The following is a 23,036-nucleotide window of genomic DNA, read 5'->3' as shown; positions in this document are numbered from 1 at the left end:
TCTCCCATTGCAAGAAAAACCAATCTAGTTGGCCAAGCCAAATCGATAATACGAAGAGACTTGCAAAGATATCAAATCATGCATATAAGAATTCAGAGAAGATTCAAATAATATTCATAGATAAGATGATCATAAATCCAGAATTCATCGGATCTCGGCAAACACACCGCAAAAAAGTATTACATCGAATAGATCTCCAAGAACATCGAGGAGAACATGGTGTTGAGAATCAAAGAGAGAGAAGAAGCCATCTAGCTACTAGCTATGGACCCGTAGGTCTGTGGTAAACTACTCACGCTTCATTGGAAGGGTAATGGTGTTGATGTAGAAGCCCTCCATGATTGAATCCCCCTTCGGCAGGGTGCCGGAAAAGGTCCCTAGATGGGATCTCACGGGTACAGAAGGTTGCGGCGGCGGAAAAGTGTTTTCGTGGATCCCCCTCATGGTTTCGGGGTATAAGAGAATATATAGGCGGAAGAAATAGGTCGGTGGAGTCACGAGGGGCCCAAAAGGGTGGGGGCCGCACCCTACCCCCCTGGGCGCACCCTCCATCCTTGTGGCCGCCTCGTGGCTTCTCTGACTTGCACTCCAAGTCCTCTGGATGTCTTCTGGTCCAAGAAAAATCATCGCGAAAGTTTTATTCCGTTTGGACTCCGTGTGGTATTCCCTTTCTACGAAACTCTAAAACAAGGAAAAACAGAAACTGGCACTGGGCTCTAGGTTAATAGGTTAGTCCCAAAATCATATAAAATAGCATATTAATGCATATAAAATATCCAAAACAGATAATATAATAGCATCGAACAATCAAAAAATACAGATACGTTGGAGATATATCATCTTGCTTACGGTTAGGGTGTCAAAATGGTGAAGGTGATCGATGTCGAATGCTTGTCGAAGTTGAGCAGCGGTGTTGTCGATGTCGAACCGTTCCTAGTTAGCCGAAACACCCTAGGAAACGGAAAAACCACAAACTCAAAATGTCCAAAGGCAAATGTCAAATGGTTGTAGCGGAAAAGCGGTGGTGATGGCGGAAGTATTGGTGAAAACACGGTCAAAATGGGTTAAGGTGGTGTAAGGGTATGATGGGCTATACACGGTGTCGGAGTTGAAAGCACGGTCCCTAATTAGCCGAAACTCCTCAGGATACACAACTCACAACACAAACAAAATTGGGTTAAGTTGGGGTGGCGGAAGTGTATGGTGGGCAAGCCTATGCGGAAGTTATAGTGGTGGTTGATGAAGATGCAACTGTCCATAAGTAGCCGAAACACCTTAGGAGACTCTAATCACAACTCAAACAACCACAAATGTAATGGGGAACAAAATGGGTTAGGTTGCGAAAGTCGGTGGTGGTAACGCGGATGTATTGGTGGAAGCCCTATGCAAAGATGTCAAAGTTCCAAAATTTTAATGGAGTCAAATGGTAGTGGTAGTATTTTGGTGGGATGGGGGATGTCAATAGCTTCAAAACGAGCTAAAGAACGTCAAAAACGGACTCCGGAATGATTAGTTATGGACAAAACGGTGAAACACAGGAGGCTGAAATGCCACGGGCCGGATGTCTGGGGCGAGGCCGGATTTCTGGGACCCTCTGTTCAGAGAACAGCGCGATTTTGCGCTCCGGGAGCCGGATATCCGGCCCGACGATTCCAGATCTCATTTGGGGCGGAAATTTTCGAATTGGGGGCGGAATTAGATGATCCCAAAGGCAAAATTGGACGGATTTTGTGGATGAAAATGTGGGGAAACTTGTGGAGAAGCTAGATCTAATCGAAACACGTTGAATCCATGGATCAAAATCAACAAAACATCATCAAACCAACAAAGCACAAAAAAATGGGGCTATTTTGGTGGGGATTTTCGAAATTTAGGACGAAATCAAGCAAAAGACGGCTAGAAACGGAGGGTAGGGGCTCCAAATTCGTGATCAACGTGGCTCATGATACCAAGATGATGTAGGGTGGAACCCTTCATGCTGTTATATTATCATTCTTGGATGTTTTACAATCATTTTATAGCAACTTTATATAATTTTTTGGGACTAACATGTTGACATAGTGCCCATTGTCAGTTGCTGTTTTTTGCTTGTTTTTTACATCGCACAAAATCAATACCAAACAGAGTCCAAACGTAGACAAACTTTTTGGAGAATTTTTCTGGACCAGAAGACATCCGGTGGGCCAAAGAAGTACCAGAGGGGAGCTCCGAGGGGAGCACAACCCACCAGTGCGCGCTTGGGGGCCTAGGCGCGCCCAGGTGGGTTGTGCCCACCTCGGTGGCCTCCCACACCGCCTCTTCGCCCTATAAATTATCAAATATTCCAAAAACCCTAGGGGAGTCGATAGATCAGAAGTTCCGTCGTCGCAAGCCTTTGTATCCGCGAAAACCAATCTGGACCGTGTTCCGGCACCCTGCCATTGGGGGAAATCATCACCGGAGGCCATCTTCATCATCCCAACGGCCACCATGATGAGGAGGGAGTAGTCCACCCTCGGGGCTGAGGGTTTGTACCAGTAGCTATGCCTTTAATCTCTCTCTCTCTCTCTCTCGCTCTCTCATATTCTTGAGATGGCACGATCTTTATGTATCGCGAGATTTGTGAATTAGTTGGATCATATGTTGTTTCTCCCTCTCTATGTTGTTGTGATGAATTGAGTTTTCCCTTTGAGATTTCGTTCTAATCAGATTGAATATGTTTATGGCTTTTCATTTGATTTTTTTTACAGATGATTGATATAAAAATATCCTATGTTTTCCTGATTTTTAAGAATTTTTGGAGTAGCAGAAGAATGGTCCTAGTTCAGATTACTACAGACTATTCTGTTTTTGACAGATTCTGCTTTCAATGCATAGTTTGCTTGTTTCCTAGTTTCTATGGCTTATATTGCTCAATATAAATTGTGGAAATGATAAGGTACAGTAGGCATTGTGTGAGAACAATTATGAATCTTTTCTTTGACAGTACCAAAGTGGATGATTTGTCTTTATCATACTAACCTATCTCACGAACTTCCGTTAAGTTTTGCATGATTGAAGTTTTCAAGTTTTGGGTGAGATGTCGATATGAGGAGAATAAGGAGTGACAAACCTAACTTTGGGGATGCCCAAGGCACCCCCAAGGTAATATTCAAGGAAGATCCAAGCAACTAAGTTTGGGGATGCCCCGGAAGGCATCTCCTCTTTCGTCTCCAACATTATCGGTAACCTCACTTGGAGCTATATTTTCATTCGTGACATGATATGTGTTTCACTTGGAGAGTCATTTTATTTTAGTTAGATTTGCTTTTTGTTATTTAGAATAATGTTTTGCACCTTTTATTTCAATAAAAATGTCAAGTATAGCCCTTTCCATGCTTATTTTGCAAGTATATGAGTTGTTGTTTCAAAACAGAAAGTTTGTCGCTGTTGAAAAAATTCCTGAGAAAAGTCAGAATGTGATAAAATGTTGAAATTTTTTGCACAATAAGCTATGATAAATTTTCTATAGTTTGGTAATTTTTCAGAATTTTTGGAGTCAGAGAGGTATGGATCTTCTTGCATTCTTTACAAACTGTCCTGTTTAGGCAGATTGATGTTATGTTTACATTGTTTGCATGTGTTTGCTTGTTTAATGATTCTATTTGAGGATAGGAGTATTAAATATGCAGAGGCATTTAGTATGCAATGTTAAATAATAATTTTAGTGATTTTCTACAGTAGAGAATGATAAGGTTATTGCATTGATTTATACTAACTTATCTCATGAGTTCTTGTTGAGTTTTGTGTGGATGAAGTTTTTAAGATCTAGGGAAACCGTGATATAAAAGGAATTAAGGAGACACAAAATCTCAAGATTGGGGATACCCAAGGCATCCCAAGTTATATTCCAAGAAGTCTCAAGCATCTAAGCTTGGGGATGCCCCGGTAGGCATCCCACCTTTCTTCATCAACAATTATCGGTTAGCCTCAGTTGAGCCTAAGTTTTTGCTTCTTCACATGAAGTGTGCTATTTTTGGAATGTCATTTTATTTTGTTTTGTTTGCTGTTTGAATAAAATACTTAGATCTGAAAGTTTTAAAATAAAAGAGAGTCCTCAAATAGCTACCTATTTACTTAACTACTCGCTTGATCTTCACTTATATCTTTTTGGAGTATTTGTCATTTACTCTTGTGCTTCACTTGAATATCATGAAGTTGAATTATATGTTCATATCATGCCTAGTAGTAGCTTCACATTGGGTTTAGAAAGTGAAATCTTTTGAAGCTTGACAATCACAATATTGGTCATACAAGCAATTCATGAATGATTAGTATAAGGAAGAGAACTTTCACATATAAATATATTATCTTGGACATCTTCTATGATTGTGAATACCCATTAATTATTTTCAAACTTGAGCAAATTAGTTGAAGTTGGATAAGGAAGACAACGTAATGAGTTATGGTTGCGTATATTTGCATAGAAGTTATATTGTGATGGATCCTCTAACATGTGGTGTTTTCCTAGGATCTTTTGCTAGCCAAAAAATCATACTAAGTAGAGATACTACTTGTGCATCCAAAAACCCTTAACCCAGTTTCTTGCCATGAGAGTCCACCATACCTACCTATGGATTGAGTAAGATCCTTCAAGTAAGTTGTCATCAGTGCAATAAGGCAATAAAAATTGCTTCTAAATATGTTTGATCTTTTATTGTAAGGGAAAATTGAGCGTTGTACGAACTTGTTATGGCAAAGTAATAAAAGCAATGGACTGCATAATAAAGGTTGCTATCATAAGGGGCAATACAACGTGATATTCCTTTGCATTAAGAGCTTGGGCATCCAAATAAAAAGCGCATGACAACCTCTGCTTCCCTTTGCGAAGGGCCTATCTTTTACTTTTCAGTATTTACTTTTATGCAAAGAGTCAATAGTATGAATTCTCATTTCAACCTCAACTATTCTCTAGTTGGCAAGCATCATGTGGTGGGGAAAGATCTAGGCACATATGACCAGTCAAATATATTTGATCATGAATTATTATTGTTGACAATTATCTCTATGATAAATGAGTTGATGTTATGATGCTAGGAAAAGTGACTAAAATTATCATTGATCATACTTATGCACTTTGCTAGCATACACACTTCATAAATTATTTCTTTTATCATTTACCTACTCGAGGACGAGTAGGAATTAAGCTTGGGGATGCTGATACGTCTCCAACGTATCTATAATTTATGAAGTATTCATGCTGTTATATTATCATTCTTGGATGTTTTACAATCATTTTATAGCAACTTTATATCATTTTTTGGGACTAACCTATTGACATAGTGCCCAATGCCAGTTGTTTTTTGCTTGTTTTTTACATCGCAGAAAATCAGTACCAAACGGAGTCCAAACGCAGCGAAACTTTTTGGAGAATTTTTCTGGACCAGAAGACACCCTGTGTGCCAAAGAAGTACCAGACGGGAGCTCCGAGGGGAGCACAACCCACCAGGGCGCGTCTGGGGGGCCCAAACGCGCCCAGGTGGGTTGTGCCCACCTCGGTGACCTCCCGCATCGCCTCTTCGCCCTATAAATTTTCAAATATTCCAAAAACCCTAGGGGAGTCGATAGATCAGAAGTTCCGCCGCCGCAAGCGTCTGTATCCATGAAAACTAATCTGTTACCTGTGTCGGCACCCTGCCGGAGGGGGAAATCATCACCGAAGGCCATCTTCATCATCCTGACGGCCACCATGATGAGGAGGGAGTAGTCTACCCTCGGGGCTGAGGGTTTGTACCAGTAGCTATGTGTTTAATCTCTGTCTCGTGTTCTTGAGATGGCACGATCTTGATATATCACGGGCTTTGTTAATATAGTTGGATCACATGGTGTTTCTCCCTCTCTATCTTGTTGTGATGAATTGAGTTTTCCCTTTGAGATTTCGTTCTTATCGGATTGAATATTTTTATGGATTTGAGAGCACTTGATATATGTCTCGCATATGAATACGCGTGATGACAATGGGGTATTATATTGATTCACTTGATATATGTTTTGGAACTTAACTCGCGGATTCCTGAGGTGACATTGGGGTAATCTATGCATAGGGGTTGATGCACGTTTTCATCCTACTTTCTCTGGTAGAAATCTTGGGGCACTCTTTGAGGTTCTTTGTGTTGGATTGAGTAGTATGAATCTGAACTTGCTTGATGCATATCGTATAATCATCTCATAGATACTCGTGGTGACATTGGAGTATCTAGGTGACATTAGAGTTGGTTGATGTGTAACATATGGTGTTATTTTAGTATGAACTCTTGGATAGATCGATCGGAAAGAATAGCTTGGTGTTATTTTAGTACGAACTCTATGATAGATTGATCGGAAAGAATAGCTTTGAGGTGGTTTCGTACCCTACAAACAATTTCTTCTTATGTTCTCCGCTAGATAAGAACTTTGGAGTGATTCTTCATCGCACGTTGAGGGATAGTTATATGATCCAATTATATTAGCACTGTTGAGAGACTGCACTAGCGAAAGTACGCATCCTAGGCCTCATTTTCAAGCATTGTAATACCATTTGTGCTCACTGTTGTCAATTGCTACCTTGCTGTTTTTATTTATTTAGATTATAAAAATATATTTTTACCATCCATACTACACTTTTATCACCATCTCTTCGCCGAACTAGTGCACCTATACAATTTGCCATTGTATTGGGTGTGTTGGGGACACAAGAGATTTCTTGTATTTGTTGCAGGGTTGTTTGAGAGAGACCATATTCATCCTACGCCTCCCACGGATTGATAAACCTTTGGTCATCCACTTGAGGGAAATTTGCTACTGTCCTACAGAACTCTGCGCTTGGAGGCCCAACACGAGTCTACAAGAACAAGTTGTGTAGTAGACATCACTATCTGATACGTCTCCAACGTATCTATAATTTATGAACTATTCATGCTATTATATTATCCATCTTGGATGTTTATGGGCTTTATTATGCACTTTTATATTACTTTTGGGACTAACCTATTGAACCAGAGCCCAGTGCCAGTTTCTGTTTTTTCCCTTGTTTCAGTGTTTCGAAGAAAAGGAATATCAAACGGAGTCGAAACGGAATGAAACCTTCTAGAGAAGTTATTTTTGGAAGGAAAGCAATCCGGGAGGCTTGGAGTCCACGTCAAGAAAGCAACGAGGAAGGCACGAGGCAGGGGGCGCGCCCACCCCCCTGGGCACGCCCTCCACCCTCGTGGGCCCCGCGTGGCTCCCCTGACGTATTTCTTCCTCCTATATATACCAATATACCCTAAAACCTTCTGGGAACAGAATAGATTTGGAGTTCCGCCGCCGCAAGCCTCTGTAGCCACCAAAAACCAATCGGGACCCTGTTCCGGCACCCTGCCGGACGGGGAACCCTCACCGGTGGCCATCTTCATCATCCCGGCGCTTTCCATGACGAGGAGGGAGTAGTTCACCCTCGGGGCTGAGGGTATGTACCAGTACCTATGTGTTTGATCTCTCTCTCTCTCTCGTGTTCTTGATTTGGCACGATCTTGATGTATCGCGAGCTTTGCTATTATAGTTGGATCTTATGTTGCTTCTCCCCCTCTACTCTCTTGTAATGGATTGAGTTTTCCCTTTGAAGTAATCTTATCGGATTGAGTCTTTAATGATTTGAGAACACTTGATGTATGTCTTGCCTTGCGTATCTGTGGTGACAATGGGGTATTCTATTGATCCACTTGATGTATGTTTTGGTGATCAACTTGCGGGTTCCACCCATGAACCTATGCATAGGGGTTGGCACATGTTTTCGTCGTGATTCTCCGGTAGAAACTTTGGGGCACTCTTTGAGGTTCTATGTGTTGGTTGAATAGATGAATCTGAGATTGTGTGATGCATATCGTATAATCATACCCACGGATACTTGAGGTGACATTGGAGTATCTAGGTGACATTAGGGTTTTGGTTGATTTGTATCTTAAGGTGTTATTCTAGTACGAACTCTAGGGCTGTTTGTGACACTTATAGGAATAGCCCAACAGATTGATTGGGAAGAATAACTTTGAGGTGGTTTCGTACCCTACCACAATCTCTTCGTTTGTTCTCCGCTATTAGTGACTTTGGAGTGACTCTTGGTTGCATGTTGAGGGATAGTTATATGATCCAATTATGTTATTATTGTTGAGAGAACTTGCACTAGTGAAAGTATGAACCCTAGGCCTTATTTCCTAGCATTGCAATACCGTTTACGCTCACTTTTATCATTAGTTACCTTGCTGTTTTTATATTTTCATATTACAAAAACCTATATCTACCATCCATATTGCACTTGTATCACCATCTATTCGCCGAACTAGTGCACCTATACAATTTACCACTGTATTGGGTGTGTTAGGGACACAAGAGACTCTTTGTTATTTGGTTGCAGGGTTGCTTGAGAGAGACCATCTTCATCCTACGCCTCCCACGGATTGATAAACCTTAGGTCATCCACTTGAGGGAAATTTGCTACTGTCCTACAAACCTCTGCACTTGGAGGCCCAACAACGTCTACAAGGAGAAGGTTGCGTAGTAGACATCAAGCTCTTTTCTGGCGCCGTTGCCGGGGAGGTGAGTGCTTGAAGGTATATCTTTAGATCTTGCAATCGAATATTTTTGTTTCTTGTTTTAGCAATAGTTTAGTTTATAAAAGAAAACTACAAAAAAATGGAATTAAGGTTGCCTCATATGCTTCATCTTTTTAATGTCTTTCGTGAAAATGATGGGAAGGAAAATTGTGCTCAAGTACTAGAAGAAGAATTACATAGAATGCTTGGCATAAAATATGTGAATGATGGGCATGATTGCAATGTTGTTAGTATGAATTCCTTGAATATCCATGATGCTAATGATATGCAAAGCCACAAGCTTGGGGAAGCTATGTTTGATGAAGATGATATTTTTTGTCCCCCAAGCTTTGATGAGCAAATTTACTATGATGAAAGCATGCCTCCTATCTATGATGATTATTGTGATGCCACGTATGCTTTAAAGAATAACGATAACCATGAAACCTGTCATCTTGATCTAAATTTTCAATCATATGATAGTTATTTTGTTGAGTTTGCTCCCACTACTATTCATGAGAATAAATTTGCTTATGTGGAGAGTAATAAAAATTCTATGCTTGTAGATCATGAAAAGAATGCTTTAGGTGCTGGTTATATTGTTGAATTCATTCATGATGCTACTGAAAATTACTATGAGGGAGGAATGTATGCTTGTAGGAATTGCAATAATATCAAGTTTCCTCTCTATGTGCTTAAAGTTCTGAAGTTATGCTTGTTTTGCCTTCTTATGCTAGTTGATTATTGTTCCCATAAGTTGTTTGCTCACAAAATCCCTATGCATAGGAAGTGTGTTAGACTTAAATGTGCTAGTCATATTCTTCATGATGCTTTCTTTATGTTTCAATTCTTATCTTTTAGATGAGCATCATTGAAATCATCATGCCTAGCTAGGGGCGTTAAACGATAGCGCTTGTTGGGATACAACCCAATCTTATTTTAGTTTCTTGCTTTTGGGTTCCCTTTAGGAATAAATAATCCATCTAGCTTCTGTTTAGATGTGGTTTTGTGTTTTAATTAGTGTTTGTGCCAAGTAGAACCTTTGGGAAGACTTGGGTGAAGTCTTTATGGTCATGCTGTAAAAAAAGAAACTTTAGCGCTCACGAGATTAGCTTCAACTTTTTACTGGAGAGTGCTATTTAGTTAATTCTTTTTGAAGATGATTACTAGACAAATTCCTCAGGTCCACCAATTTATTTTAGAATTTTTGGAGTTCCAGAAGTATACGTTTGATACAGATTACTACAGACTGTTCTGTTTTTGACAGATTCTGTTTTCTATGTGATGTTTGCTTATTTTGATGAATCTATGGCTAGTAAAATAGTTTATAAACCATAGAGAAGTTGAAATACAGTAGGTTTAACACCAATATAAATAAAGAATGAGTTCATTACAGTACCTTGAATTGGTGTTTTGTTTTCTTTCGCTAACGGAGCTCACCAGATTTTCTGTTAAGTTTTGTGTTGTGAAGTTTTCAAGTTTTGGGTAAAGATTCGATGGACTATGGAATAAGGAGTGGCAAGAGCCTAAGCTTGGGGATGCCCAAGGCACCCCAAGGTAATATTCAAGGACAACCAAGAGCCTAAGCTTGGGGATGCCCCGGATGGCATCCCCTCGTTCGTCTTCATTCATCGGTAACTTTACTTGGAGCTATATTTTTATTCACCACATGATATGTGTTTTGCTTGGAGCGTCATTTTATTTTCTTTAGCTTTGCTTGCTGTTTGAATAAAATACCAAGATCTGAAATTCTTAAATGAGAGAGAGTCTTCATATAGCTACATAATTATTTAACTACTCATTGATCTTCACTTATATCTTTTGGAGTAGTTTGTCATTTACTCGTGTGCTTCACTTATATACTATGAGTAAGTGGTTGAATGACTTGAATGTCATAAATCTGAAATTATATATGTTTCATATGCTTATCCCATGGGGAGTAATGCCTTCACATATAAGAAGCAGAGGTGTAAATTTATTGAAGGTTAGCAAACATTGTATTGGTCACTTAAACAATTCATGAAAGAATATTGAAGGAAGAGAGATTTCACATATAAATATACTATCTTGGACATCTTCTATGATTGTGAGCCCCATTAATTATTTTCAAACCTAAGCAAATTAGTTGAAGTTGGACAAGGAAGACAACATAATGAGTTATGCTTGGGTATATTTGTATAGAAGTTATATTGTTATGGATCCTCTAACATGTGGTGCTTGCTATTTAGAATCCTTTGCTAGCCAAAATATCTGTACTAAGCGGGAATAATGCTTGTGCATCCAAATTCCTTGAACCAAGTTTCTTCCATGAGTGTCCACCATATCTACCTATATGCGGTATTTACCTGCTGTTCCAAGTAAATTTGCATGTGCCAAACTCTAAATCTTCAAATAATAATCTGTTTTGTATGCCCGAATCGCTCATGTAGCGACTAGGGGCTAGCAGTATCTTCCATGCTAGGTGGGTTATTCTCACGATGAGTGGACTCCGCTCATCATTCACGAGAAAATGGCTGGTAACTGGGATGCCCAGTCCCATGATCAAAAGATCGAAATCAAATCAAAAATAATTGCAAACAAAACTCCCCCAGGTTTGATGTTAGTTGGAGGCACCCGTTGTTTCGTGCAAGCCATGGATTGATGATTGTTGGTGGAGGGGGAGTAAAAATCTTTACCTTTCTGTTTGGGAACCGCCTATAATGTATGTAGTATGGAAGATATTGGGAACTCTTGGTCGTTATGTTGACAATGAAAGCATACCTCTCAAAATTATTTTCTTCTCTATTTTTGCTCCAACCTCTGGCACCTCTGCGAAGGGCCTATCTTTTATTTTTATGCAAGAGTCAGTAGTATTCCTTCTCATTCCAACCTACTCTTTAGTTGGGAAGCATCATGTGATGGAAAGATCTAGGCATATATGGCCATTCAAATATATTTGAGCATGAATTATTATTGTTGACATTACCCTTGAGGTAAAAGGTTGGGAGGCGAAACATTAAGCCCCTATCTTTCTCTGTGTTCGATGAATACTATTTGTTCTAAAAATATGCTTTGAGTGGTGGCAATCATGGAAGACTAAATGATAGTTGAGTATGTGAAGTTTGTTGAATCAAAGCTCTGACATAGACTCTTCCTGAAAATAAGATGAATTGTAATTGTTTGATGACTAATAACACGGTTTGTTAGTTTTCAAGAAAGTTTATGATCTATACTTTAACATGTGAATAGCTTGTTACTTGATCATGAAAAGTTTTATGAGTTGAGCTACTGTTAATTATGACATATAATGATGCTAGAAAAGGTGATTGAAATTATCATTGATCAAACTTATGCACCTGCTAGCATTCACACTTCATAAATTCTTTCTTTTATCATTTACCTACTCGAGGACGAGCAGGAATTAAGCTTGGGGATGCTGATACGTCTCCAACGTATCTATAATTTATGAAGTATTCATGCTATTATATTATCCGTCTTGGATGTTTATGGGCTTTATTATGCACTTTTATATTACTTTTGGGACTAACCTATTGACCCAGAGCCCAGTGCCAGTTTCTGTTTTTCCCTTGTTTCAGTGATTCGAAGAAAAGCAATATCAAACGGAGTCGAAACGGAATGAAACCTTCTGGAGAAGTTATTTTTGGAAGGAAAGCAATCCGGGAGACTTGGAGTCCACGTCAAGAAAGCAATGGGGAAGGCACGAGGCAGGGGGGCGCGCCCACCCCCCCTGGGCGCCCTCCACCCTCGTGGGCCCCTCGTGGCTCCCCTGACGTATTTCTTCCTCCTATATATACCAATATACCCTAAAACCTTCGGGGAACAGAATAGATCTGGAGTTCCGCCGCCGCAAGCCTCTGTAGCCACCAAAAACCAATCGGGACCCTGTTCCGGCACCCTGCCGGAGGGGGGAACCCTCACCGATGGCCATCTTCATCATCCCGGCGCTTTCCATGACGAGGAGGGAGTAGTTCACCCTCGGGGCTGAGGGTATGTACCAGTAGCTATGTGTTTGATCTCTCTCTCTCTCGTGTTCTTGATTTGGCACGATCTTGATGTATCGCGAGCTTTGCTATTATAGTTGGATCTTATGTTGCTTCTCCCCCTCTACTCTCTTGTAATGGATTGAGTTTTCCCTTTGAAGTAATCTTATCGGATTGAGTCTTTAATGATTTGAGAACACTTGATGTATGTCTTGCCGTGCGTATCTGTGGTGACAATGGGGTATTCTATTGATCCACTTGATGTATGTTTTGGTGATCAACTTGCGGGTTCCGCCCATGAACCTATGCATAGGGGTTGGCACACGTTTTTGTCGTGATTCTCCGGTAGAAACTTTGGGGCACTCTTTGAGGTTCTATGTGTTGGTTGAATAGATGAATCTGAGATTTTGTGATGCATATCGTATAATCATACCCACGGATGCTTGAGGTGACATTGGAGTATCTAGGTGACATTAGGGTTTTGGTTGATTTGTATCTTAAGGTGTTATTCCAGTACGAACTCTAGGGTTGTTTGTGACACTTATAGGAATAGCCCAACGGATTGATTGGAAAGAATAACTTTGAGGTGGTTTCGTACCCTACCATAATCTCTTCGTTTGTTCTCCGCTATTAGTGACTTTGGAGTGACTCTTTGTTGCATGTTGAGGGATAGTTATATGATCCAATTATGTTATTATTGTTGAGAGAACTTGCACTAGTGAAAGTATGAACCCTAGGCCTTATTTCCTAGCATTGCAATACCGTTTACGCTCACTTTTATCATCAGTTACCTTGCTGCTTTTATATTTTCAGATTACAAAAACCTATATCTACCATCCATATTGCACTTGTATCACCATCTCTTCGCCGAACTAGTGCACCTATACAATTTACCATTGTATTGGGTGTGTTGGGGACACAAGAGACTCTTTGTTATTTGGTTGCAGGGTTGCTTGAGAGAGGCCATCTTCATCCTACGCCTCCCACGGATTGATAAACCTTAGGTCATCCACTTGAGGGAAATTTGCTACTGTCCTACAAACCTCTGCACTTGGAGGCCCAACAACGTCTACAAGGAGAAGGTTGCGTAGTAGACATCACTATCATATTTGCTAACCCTAACTAGAGGAAGGGGAAGGAGTATATATAGGCTAGTCCATGAAGGGGTAACTGAGGAGGGGATACATGGGCCTCTGGCCCGACTCTGCGCGCTGGCAAGCGCCGGATGTCTGGCCGTTCGCAGGGCGCCGGATGTCCGGGGCACTCGTCGGATATCCGGCCTGGCAGTGGCCGGATCTGTTCTTCTCTGGATAGCTGTTGTCCAGATTTCCGGGGGAAGGTCGTATGTCCGGGCTACCGGGAGGCGCCGGATGTCCGGTCGTTGATGTTGTTGGTCGTCTGTTGGTGCAGCTCCTTGGCGGCTGCACAGGCGTCGGATGTCCGGCCGCTGTAGCTTCAGCAGCTCCGTCTTCTTCCTTCTCCGCTTCCATGCTTCCCTCGCGGATGGTGTAGTTGTACACTTGCGCTCGCACTCCTCCTCGTTGTTCGTGGTGCTCCGACAATACCTATGTATGCACACGAGTGGAGTGTCAAGTAGTATACCATCCTCGAAGGGGTCAAGTGAGCACGTGTAAAGGAGATGATTCACCTTTGGGTATGTGAAGTAGATGTCGCACGTGTCACTTGCCAAACGGGCTCTTGACATGGTGATGTCCGTAGGATGCTCCGCATCAGCTCACCTATGTGCACCAACAATTTATGCTAAGCAGGATCAACAACTAGGTGATAGCAAGATATATATCATGAAACACTATGACTATCACAAAGTAAAGTACATAAGTAAAGGGCTCGGGTAAGAGATAACCGAGGCACGCGGAGATGAACGATTTATACCGAAGTTCACACCCTTGCGGATGCTAATCTCCGTTTAGAGCAGTGTGGAGGCACAATGTTCCCCCAAAAGCCACCAGGGCCACAGTAATCTCCTTGCGCCCTCGCACAATGCAAGATGTCCTGATTCCACTAAGGGACCTTTTGGGCGGTCACCAAACTCGTACAATTGGCAACCCTTGGGGCGATCACCGGTAGCTGTACAATTTTTTCGGGGCACTCTCCATAACTTAACTGGAGTCTCCCAAAGCTTGTCTGAAGCTTTACACCACAATGATTGAGTTTCGACAACCCCAACCGTCTAGGGCACAAAAGCACCCAAGAGGAAGAAGCTCTAAGGTGCCAAACACCCAAGAGTAATAAGCTTCTCACCTTTCACTTCCACGTATCACCATGGAGAACTCAAATCGATTCACCAAATGCAATGGCAAGTATACACGGAGTGCCCAAGTACCTCACTCTCAAATCCCACCACAACAACAAAAGCTATGGAGGAATATGAGAACACAAAGAAGTCCAAGATCTAGATCCAAGGGGTTCCCCTCACTTAGAGGAGAAAGTGATTGATGGAAATGTAGATCAAGAACTCCTCTCTCTTTTCCCTCAAGAACTAGCAAGAATCATTGGAGGGTTTGAGAGATAGCAAGCTCAAAGAAGATCAACAATGGGGGGCAAACATGAGCTCAAGAGATAAGGTCCATTAGGGAAAAATACCCCCTTTTATAGCCCCTCCCCCAAAATCCAAGGTTATGCGCACTAGACGCGCACAAGCGGTACTACCGCTCCATGGAGCGGTACTATCGCTCGCCCTAGCGGGACTACCGCTGGGGTTGCAGTACACAGGAGGGAAGCGGAGGTAGGGCAGAGTACGGCCGCAGTACCGCTTATAAGCGGTACTACCGCGACTTACTGCCGCCCTACTACCGCAAAGAGGCAAACGTATCCAGAGGCAATAAAATAAGCGGAAGTAGTAGTGGTAGTGGACAATGGAAGTAGCAGCGGTAGTGGACAGCGGAAGTACCGGCAGAGCAGTACTAACGCGTTGCTACCGTGCAACTGCCGCGATGGAACAAATAACTAACCAGAGGGCGAAAAATAAGCAGTAGTGGCTACGGTAGCTCATAGCTAAAGTACCGCGTAAGCGGTACTACCGTGGATCTGAGCGGTACTACCGCTTGGGAGCTGGAAAACTGCCCAAGCAAAATAGATGGATGAAGAAAATCAGAACTGCCATAATGTCTGCAAATGAGCTTCGAATACAGCAAACTCAAGCTTGTTGGATAGATGACGACAAGTACTATCCAACAGCGAAAAGGCAGTAGAAAGATGCCAATGATATAGATATGAGAACCTCTATGACTGAAGAACTGGCAAAAAATCCAACAAAAATATCATAGAAGATGCACACGAAATCCGTTTTTGATGGACTCAAACTTGTCATGAAGATGACCATAATCTCTAAAACTCACAAAGAGAAACACCAAACAAGAACGAATAAAGATGATGCAAGGATGCAATGGTTTGAGCTCTCTACAAACGATACGATCAAGATACTCACTTGAGAGCCCCCATTGCTAGTACGACAATCGATCCTATAACCCAGTCTCCCAACTACCACCATGAGACCGGTAACATAGAAAACCTATCAAGGGCAAACCTTTGCCTTGCATATAGTCCACTTGAGCTAGATGATAACGATCTTGACTTCCTCAAGTTGGACCACCTTTGTTGATTGCGTTGGCTCGCTGAAAACTAGTTGATTGCTCCCTCGTGCTCCACTATGGGTCGGCCACTCATCTGCATATCTTCACAAGTACATTATCACCATAATGGACGACAAGCTTCAAGCATGATCTCTTTGTGATGCTCCACTCGAACTTGCACACCGCAATCTTGATGACGATCACCACTTGATGTCATCCTCCATGGGTTGTATTAGATCTTCCTCTTAACGAAAGCCCATGCAAACATACCTAACCCCACATAGAACTCTCACGCAGACCATGAGTTGCTTACCATACCATGGGATCACTTGATCCCTCACGGTACATCTTGTATGCTTTGTGTGTTGATCAACTTGATTCATTCTTTCACTTAGTCGTGATCGACCTTGTATCATGTCTTCTCTATGACCAATCCTTGGATAATTTCTTGAATAGCACCTTGGTCATCACATAAACTCCTTGAAACCAACAAATGGACTTCAAGAAATGCTTATGGACAAATCCTACGAATATAAAAGGCAACCATTAGTCCATATAGAATGTCATCAATTACCAAAATCACACATGGGGGCACCATGCTCTTTCACCTAGGCATGTCCCAGTAGGCTTAGCTCATATGATTGTGTTAGCCCGTGACAAAAGCCTCGGTTGCTACGTCCCCTGGGCCTTCAATTGTGTATCAAGGATGAAGTTGCAATTGGGACAAAATGGCTTGTCGCCAAGTTGCGTGCCGATGGTAGACTTACAATTGAGACAAAATTTGGTTGGGCCTCACTTGCGTATTGAGGCTGGACTTGGAACTAGGGAAAAAGGCGGCCCCCAATTGCATGTCCAGGGTGTAGTTGGAGTTACAACTAGTAAAAAATGGGTTGGGCCCCAGTTGCGTGTCGAGGGTGGACTTGCAACCAGGATAAAAAAAGACGGGCCCCAATCGCATGTTGGGGGTGGAGTTGTAACTAGGGAAAAAATGGTCGCCCCCAGTTGCATGCTGCGGATGGACTTGCAACTAGACAAAAAGTGGGGCCAAACCCAGTTGTGTATTAAGAGTAGAATTGCAACGAGGAAAAAGAATGAGGTGGAGCAATTACATGTTGGGGTGAATTGCAATTGGGTCATCGGTCCCCATTTGCATGTCGTGGGTAGAGTGCAACTAGGGTAAATAAATGGGTAGGGCATAGTTGCATATTGGAGGTGAAAATGCGGCTGGGACAAAAAGCACCACCCCCCCCCCCCCCCCCCCCCCCCCGCGCAAGTTGTAGGTCGAGGGTAGACTTGTAGTAGGAGATATGCAATTGGTGTTAAAGGACACTTCTACATTCCAAATTGCAGCCGTGTCAAAGGCATGCAGTTGCGACATACGCACGACACTTGCAATTGTGTGCTTAGTGATGAATTACCTTACACCGAAAAACATAAATTTAGCTAAATATAATGAGGTAATTATAACTTACACTGAAAAGAATCATAGATTTATAAAATGTAGCAAACAAATAATAAATTTATAACTTACATCGAAAAAATATAATATAATATAATACATACACTATGCTCCCTAATTTGTAAGGCCTCATAATCAATTGAGGTTTTCAATTCGGAATTGGGTCACTCAATTTTGACCGGGTCAACAATTTTTCCAATGAGCACTTTCGTTCAGTTCCCTTAATTCACTATGTTTTCTAATTTGGGAGTTCTCCCATTTGATTGAAGAATACAATTTTGGGTATAGTTCACATTTTGACCGGGTCAGCGATTTTTAAAATCAATCGACAACAACCTGCGTATAAAAACATATCAATCACGTGCATCCTCTCACCACGTAGAAAAAAAAATGCCAACATCTGATATTGTAGCATCAATATAGTACATGCAGTCATCGCGCTAAAAATTTCCCAATACAAAATATCGACTGATTAGCACAGAATCATACCGCGAAAGTCCCACCAAAACACCACAATATAAATAAAGAGAAAACACTCTCCATCATCTCCTCCACTCCCTAAACCAAATATTCCCTAAATTTCAATATATAGGGTGTTGGAAAAGTAATTTTTCTTCTGCTTTGACCAAGTTCAGAGCCAAAAATATCAACAATCACAATAATAAACAAATAAAATATGAAAATTCAGTTCATGATGAATCTAATGATATCAATTTGATATATTTCTCTACATATTTGATCAAACTTAAAGAGGTTTGACTTTTTGAAAAACTAATACACCTTATATATTGAAACAGAGGGAGTAAAATTTGTATGAAAACCCAACAACACCAATGACGCGGCAAAGCACGCCCAACGCTTCTAGTATTTCATGAATTTGAAATGAACTATAAGAAATAAGAGAATGGAAAATAAGAGAATGAAGAATGCTAAGGGACAAAACCTCTCTCCCACCTTTTCATCGCTAAGTGTCTTCTTCCCACGGGCCTAGCAACCCACGGCCTAACAATTCAGAAAAATAAGAAAAACGGGCCCAAGCCCAGCTTAGGACAACAGGCCACGGAAAGAAAAGCGTGACAAACCAAAAGTGCTATTATGAGCTCGAGCTCACATGCTCTCGGATGAACAGTAACATCTAAAAAATAGTATAAAATTTCAAGAAATTTTGAAATTTTTGTTAAGAAACATTGATGATTTTTCTACATGGGTGCAAATTTTTGTGATGGAATCACATTTGTGGATGTGTCGGCAAACAAACAAAATCGATGCTCCAAAATGCTTCTAAAAATACTTTTTGTAGCATCAATTTTTTTATTCTTGCCGGCACCTCCACAAAAGTGATTTCATCATGAAAATTTGCACATATGTAGAAAAATCAACAATGTTTCATGACAAAAGAAGGGAAAATTTTGAGTTTTTTTTACTATTTTTCGGATTTTATTGTTCACCCGAGAGTATGTGAGCTCGAGCCCACGTATTCGATGTCCGTGGCAAACAACATCACGTGCGCGACGCAACGAACAAAGAGGCGGGGCGCGAGACACAGTACGTGAATCAAGAGCTTCGTACCAAAAAAACAAGCGACAATAGATCAAACGGGGATGGACTTAGACGAGACATAGTTAAATTTTATCCAGATAAGATTTAGCAAATCTGATAGTATAAGAGCAACTCCAATGAGGCGACCCATTTTGTCCGTGGCCGTCCGTTTAGGTCGGCACGGACAAAAAAGCCGGCCCAACACGCCGACCCAAACGGATGAGCGTCCGCTTTCGTCCGCCTGCCGACCCATTTCCGGCCCATTTTTGAGCCTGATTTGTGTTGGCGCGGACACAAGACGGACGCGCGCGCGCGCCCTCTTTCCTCAGCGGGCCCGCTGGTCGGTGGCACAGTGGATTCACACCCTCGCCCGCCTGCTACGTCGCCGACGCCGCCGGCCATTTTTTCAGTACATAGATAGTTCTGGCGTACACAGATAAAAGAAAAAGACCACTAGTCGTCGCTTTCTGACTCCGACTCGGTAATGTCCTCCTCCGACGTCTGAAGGTAGGTGTCAGCAAGCTGCTCGTCTTCAAATTCCCAACCCGACGTTTCTCGTAGCTTCAGTTTCAATTGAGCTGCCTGCTTCCGCGAACGCTTGTCCTTCCGATAGGCGGCTCGCTCCCTCCTCCTCGCGTCCCTCTCCGATCTCAATTGCTTGTAGAACTGGCGCTCGTCGACGATGTCCTGCGGGAAGCCTCCGCGCCACACCACCAAGGCTTCCACGTCCTTCTCTGCGATGGCGAGGCGACGCTGCCGCCTCCGGTGGACACGACGATCCTCGTCGGTGAAAAGCCGCGGGAGAGGCACCAGATCCTGCGCCCGCTGGCTCGACACGTTGGGAAAATTCATATCCCGACGAGGCCTCGGGAGGCGCCACGCCGCCGCGTTGTGCGCGCGGGCCGCCTCCTCTGCGGTGTCGAAGGTGCCGAGGACGAGACGTTTCTCGCGAAACCAGATCTCGGCGGAGAAGGCGCCGGAGCGGCGCTCGCGGACTCCGCGAAAATCCGAAGCGCCCAGGCGGCGGATCGACATGGCGGCGCAGAGGCGGCGAGAGTGGGCGGCGGACAGAGTGTGGAGGGAGCGCCTTCTTTATAGCGAGCGCCGGCCGCGGCGCGCACGCGAACCTTTCCCGCGCGCTGGAGCGCCAAAACCAGCGCGCGCTAGGCCGCTTTCCCCCGCGCGCTGGAGCGCCAAAACCAGGGCGACGGCATAATCTTAAACCCGCGCGGTCATGAAATGGGTCGGCCCGTTGGGCACACTGCCAACCCAAAACTAAAAGAGGGCGGACGGCGGACGGGCGGCTGACCTAAACGGACAAAAAAGGGACAAAAACACCGTCCGTTTGGATCGCCCCGTTGGAGTTGCTCTGAAGAGTCATACTTGTCCAGTTCGACTGGAGATGCACCGATTGTCTGACCAGGTGACGAGAATGTGATGTTATCCGTCCAAGGTCCAGCTTGGAAGCACTGATAGAGGCAGCTGTTTCTTCCTGTGGATAACAGCCGGTCAGCCGCCAGCCGGTAGGTACGGTGTATGCTACGTCTAGTCTAGTCCGCGGTCCCCATACGTACTGTCAACTGCGCCGTGATGAACCTACTCCTTTGGATTTTCTGCCCCTATTTTTCATCATTTTATTACTTGGGCCATCAAATCCCAAATTCAGCATCAGTGAACATGCGAGAGCATTGGCTCCAATGGTTCGCAAAGGAGACGCAATATCGGCGGATATCCGCCGATATCTCCACCGATCAAGTAAGTCGTCGGCAATGAACATTCCCTCCATTCCTGGATTTCTGTGGCTGATATCTGCCGATCAAGTCGTCGGCAACATTCTCGCCGATCAAGAGATATACGGCTGAACCGCTCTTACATTTTAGTACCATCCATCCATTGTTAGCGCTACCATCCATGATCCATGCAGCAATTTAGTGATTTATTACTTCCTTCGTTTTTATTTACTCTGCATATTAAATTTGACTAAAATCAAATTTCGTAAAATATGGCCAAGCTTATAGAAAATAATACAAACATTTAACCATAATAAATCGATATGATGTGAAAGTACATTTCATAATGGATTTAATGGTATTGATTTGTTATTTGTTAGAGGTGGAGTATGTTAATATTTTTGTCTATAGATTTTGTCAAGATTTATAAAGTTTGACTTTGACGAAAGCTAATATGCGGAGTAAAAGGAAAAGACGGAGGGAGTACCATATATACTTCGCTCGTCCGTAGCGCTAATAACAGGTCAGTCAACGGTCGATAGCCTGCGGAAGAGGTCACTCAACCGCACTTGGACCATCGAGTACGTGCAGCCCAGGGAGTTAGAAAGACCACTAGTTGCACGTACTACGTACACGGAGGGAGGTTTTAGTCCAGATGATGATTAGCCAATCAAGCTCAAGGTTGGCGCCTGCGATACATACCTGTCTGTATGTAGTAGCACTAGCACACGTGAACACGCCTGACGTATGTACTGATACACGTCCGTCTATCTACTCCCGCCCGCCGCTTGCGTCGTGTGCCTGTCCGTGTCCGGTCCCTACTCACTCTCCACAAAGCAGAGCGCACGTACGGTTGGGCGGTCACATCCGGGGGATGGACGGACGACGGGTCCGGCTGGGCCCCGGGAAAGTACCGGGCAGCTCCACCTCTCTTTCCCAGCCACTCTCCGACTCGACCTACTACCACGGTACGTCCATTGCCCACCATGGAAAGGTTCGCGGTACGCACGTACCAGCTGCGGCATGCAAGGATGATTCCCCGTGCGGCGGCAGTGGGAAGCAGCTGTATTTCGTTTCGGAGATGAGGGGCAGAGGCCGCGCCCGTGCCCCGTGCCTGCTGCCGGACGGCGACACGCGCCCGGCTCGCGCGGATCTCCGATCCCTACCCTGCATGCACTGCAGCGCACCCGTGCGATCGCCGGCCACGGTGAACAGGAGGCGTCGGTAAAGCTAGCTGGCTGCTCCAGCTTCGCCAGCGCCGTCGGACATCTTCGCTGTTAATTCGGCGCGCCGACCTGGTTTTCCCCCGTCTCGCCGACGTCGACGTGCAAGTGTGCAACAGCTGGCTCTGCCGGGCCCCGCTTTTACAGTGACGCGACGTCACCGGAGCCGCCGTTTCCTTTGCCGATTGCAGTGAGCTTCTGCGAGCTGGGTATGGCTCCCGATCAATCGGCGAAGAGAAAGAATTATTGATTTGCTGCTGCTTTAGATTCTTGATTGCTCCGATCGATACTACTAGCTATGAATAAGACGCGCCAACTCAAAGCATTCTTCAAGCCGGTACAGTGCAGCGGGAGTGTCAGTACGTTCGCACGACACAATCATGGAAGCATCACCTTTGTGGCCGAAGGGATGCTTTGCTCCCCACCTAAATGTTGATCATCAGTCGGGGAAACTGTAGCCGTATGTGTCTGCATTTTGTAGAAAAGTAAGGGCGTCTCCAAAGCGGAGGCTCAAACCGCCCACAATCGTCTGGACTCGTTTAGTCATCCAACACGGGTTTGTATCGGTCCGTCGATTGGACCAGACACACTTTTCCCCGCAAACCGAAACCAAGGAGGCTTTGCAAGAGTTCGGACACTAGGCACGTCTGGCGTCGATATCCGAGGCCCACCCAAAACTAAGCCAGAGCCCACGCTTTTGCAGATATCCGCACTGTTTCCGCGGCAACCACCCCCCACCACGCTCTCCTCTTTCATCCCACCGCTTTTCACCCAATTCCCATCCTTTTTCGTCGTCGCCGCCGCAAGGACCCGTACGAAAAGTTGTCGAAGATGGCGGTGGTGGAGGATCCGGTGATTACACTCACCCTGAAGATCAAATCGGAGACACTGTAAAACTACCGCCTCAAAGCGAAGGCGGTGTCGCTCAAGAAGCAGAAGGCCAGCGAA

The 23,036-nt window shown here is 43.7% G+C and overlaps 1 protein-coding gene across 1 annotated transcript; it reads right to left on the bottom strand.

Moving 5' to 3' along the window:
* Nucleotides 1-19,588: 19,588 nt before the first annotated feature.
* Nucleotides 19,589-20,170, bottom strand: LOC109754990 (uncharacterized). The gene has a single exon (XM_020313872.1). The coding sequence runs from the start codon at nucleotides 20,168-20,170 to the stop codon at nucleotides 19,589-19,591; it is 582 nt and encodes a 193-aa protein (XP_020169461.1).
* Nucleotides 20,171-23,036: the final 2,866 nt, after the last annotated feature.

The sequence above is a fragment of the Aegilops tauschii genome, chromosome 5 (genome assembly GCF_002575655.3).
Source record: "Aegilops tauschii subsp. strangulata cultivar AL8/78 chromosome 5, Aet v6.0, whole genome shotgun sequence".
Lineage (NCBI taxonomy): Eukaryota > Viridiplantae > Streptophyta > Magnoliopsida > Poales > Poaceae > Aegilops > Aegilops tauschii.
The sequence above is the reverse complement of the archived record's forward strand: the minus strand, read 5'-3'. Positions and strand labels throughout refer to the sequence as shown.

Coding starts and splice junctions, on each gene's coding strand:
- LOC109754990 (XM_020313872.1), bottom strand. CDS start 20,170: ATGTCGATCCGCCGCCTGGGCGCTTCGGATTTTCGCGGAGTCCGCGAG.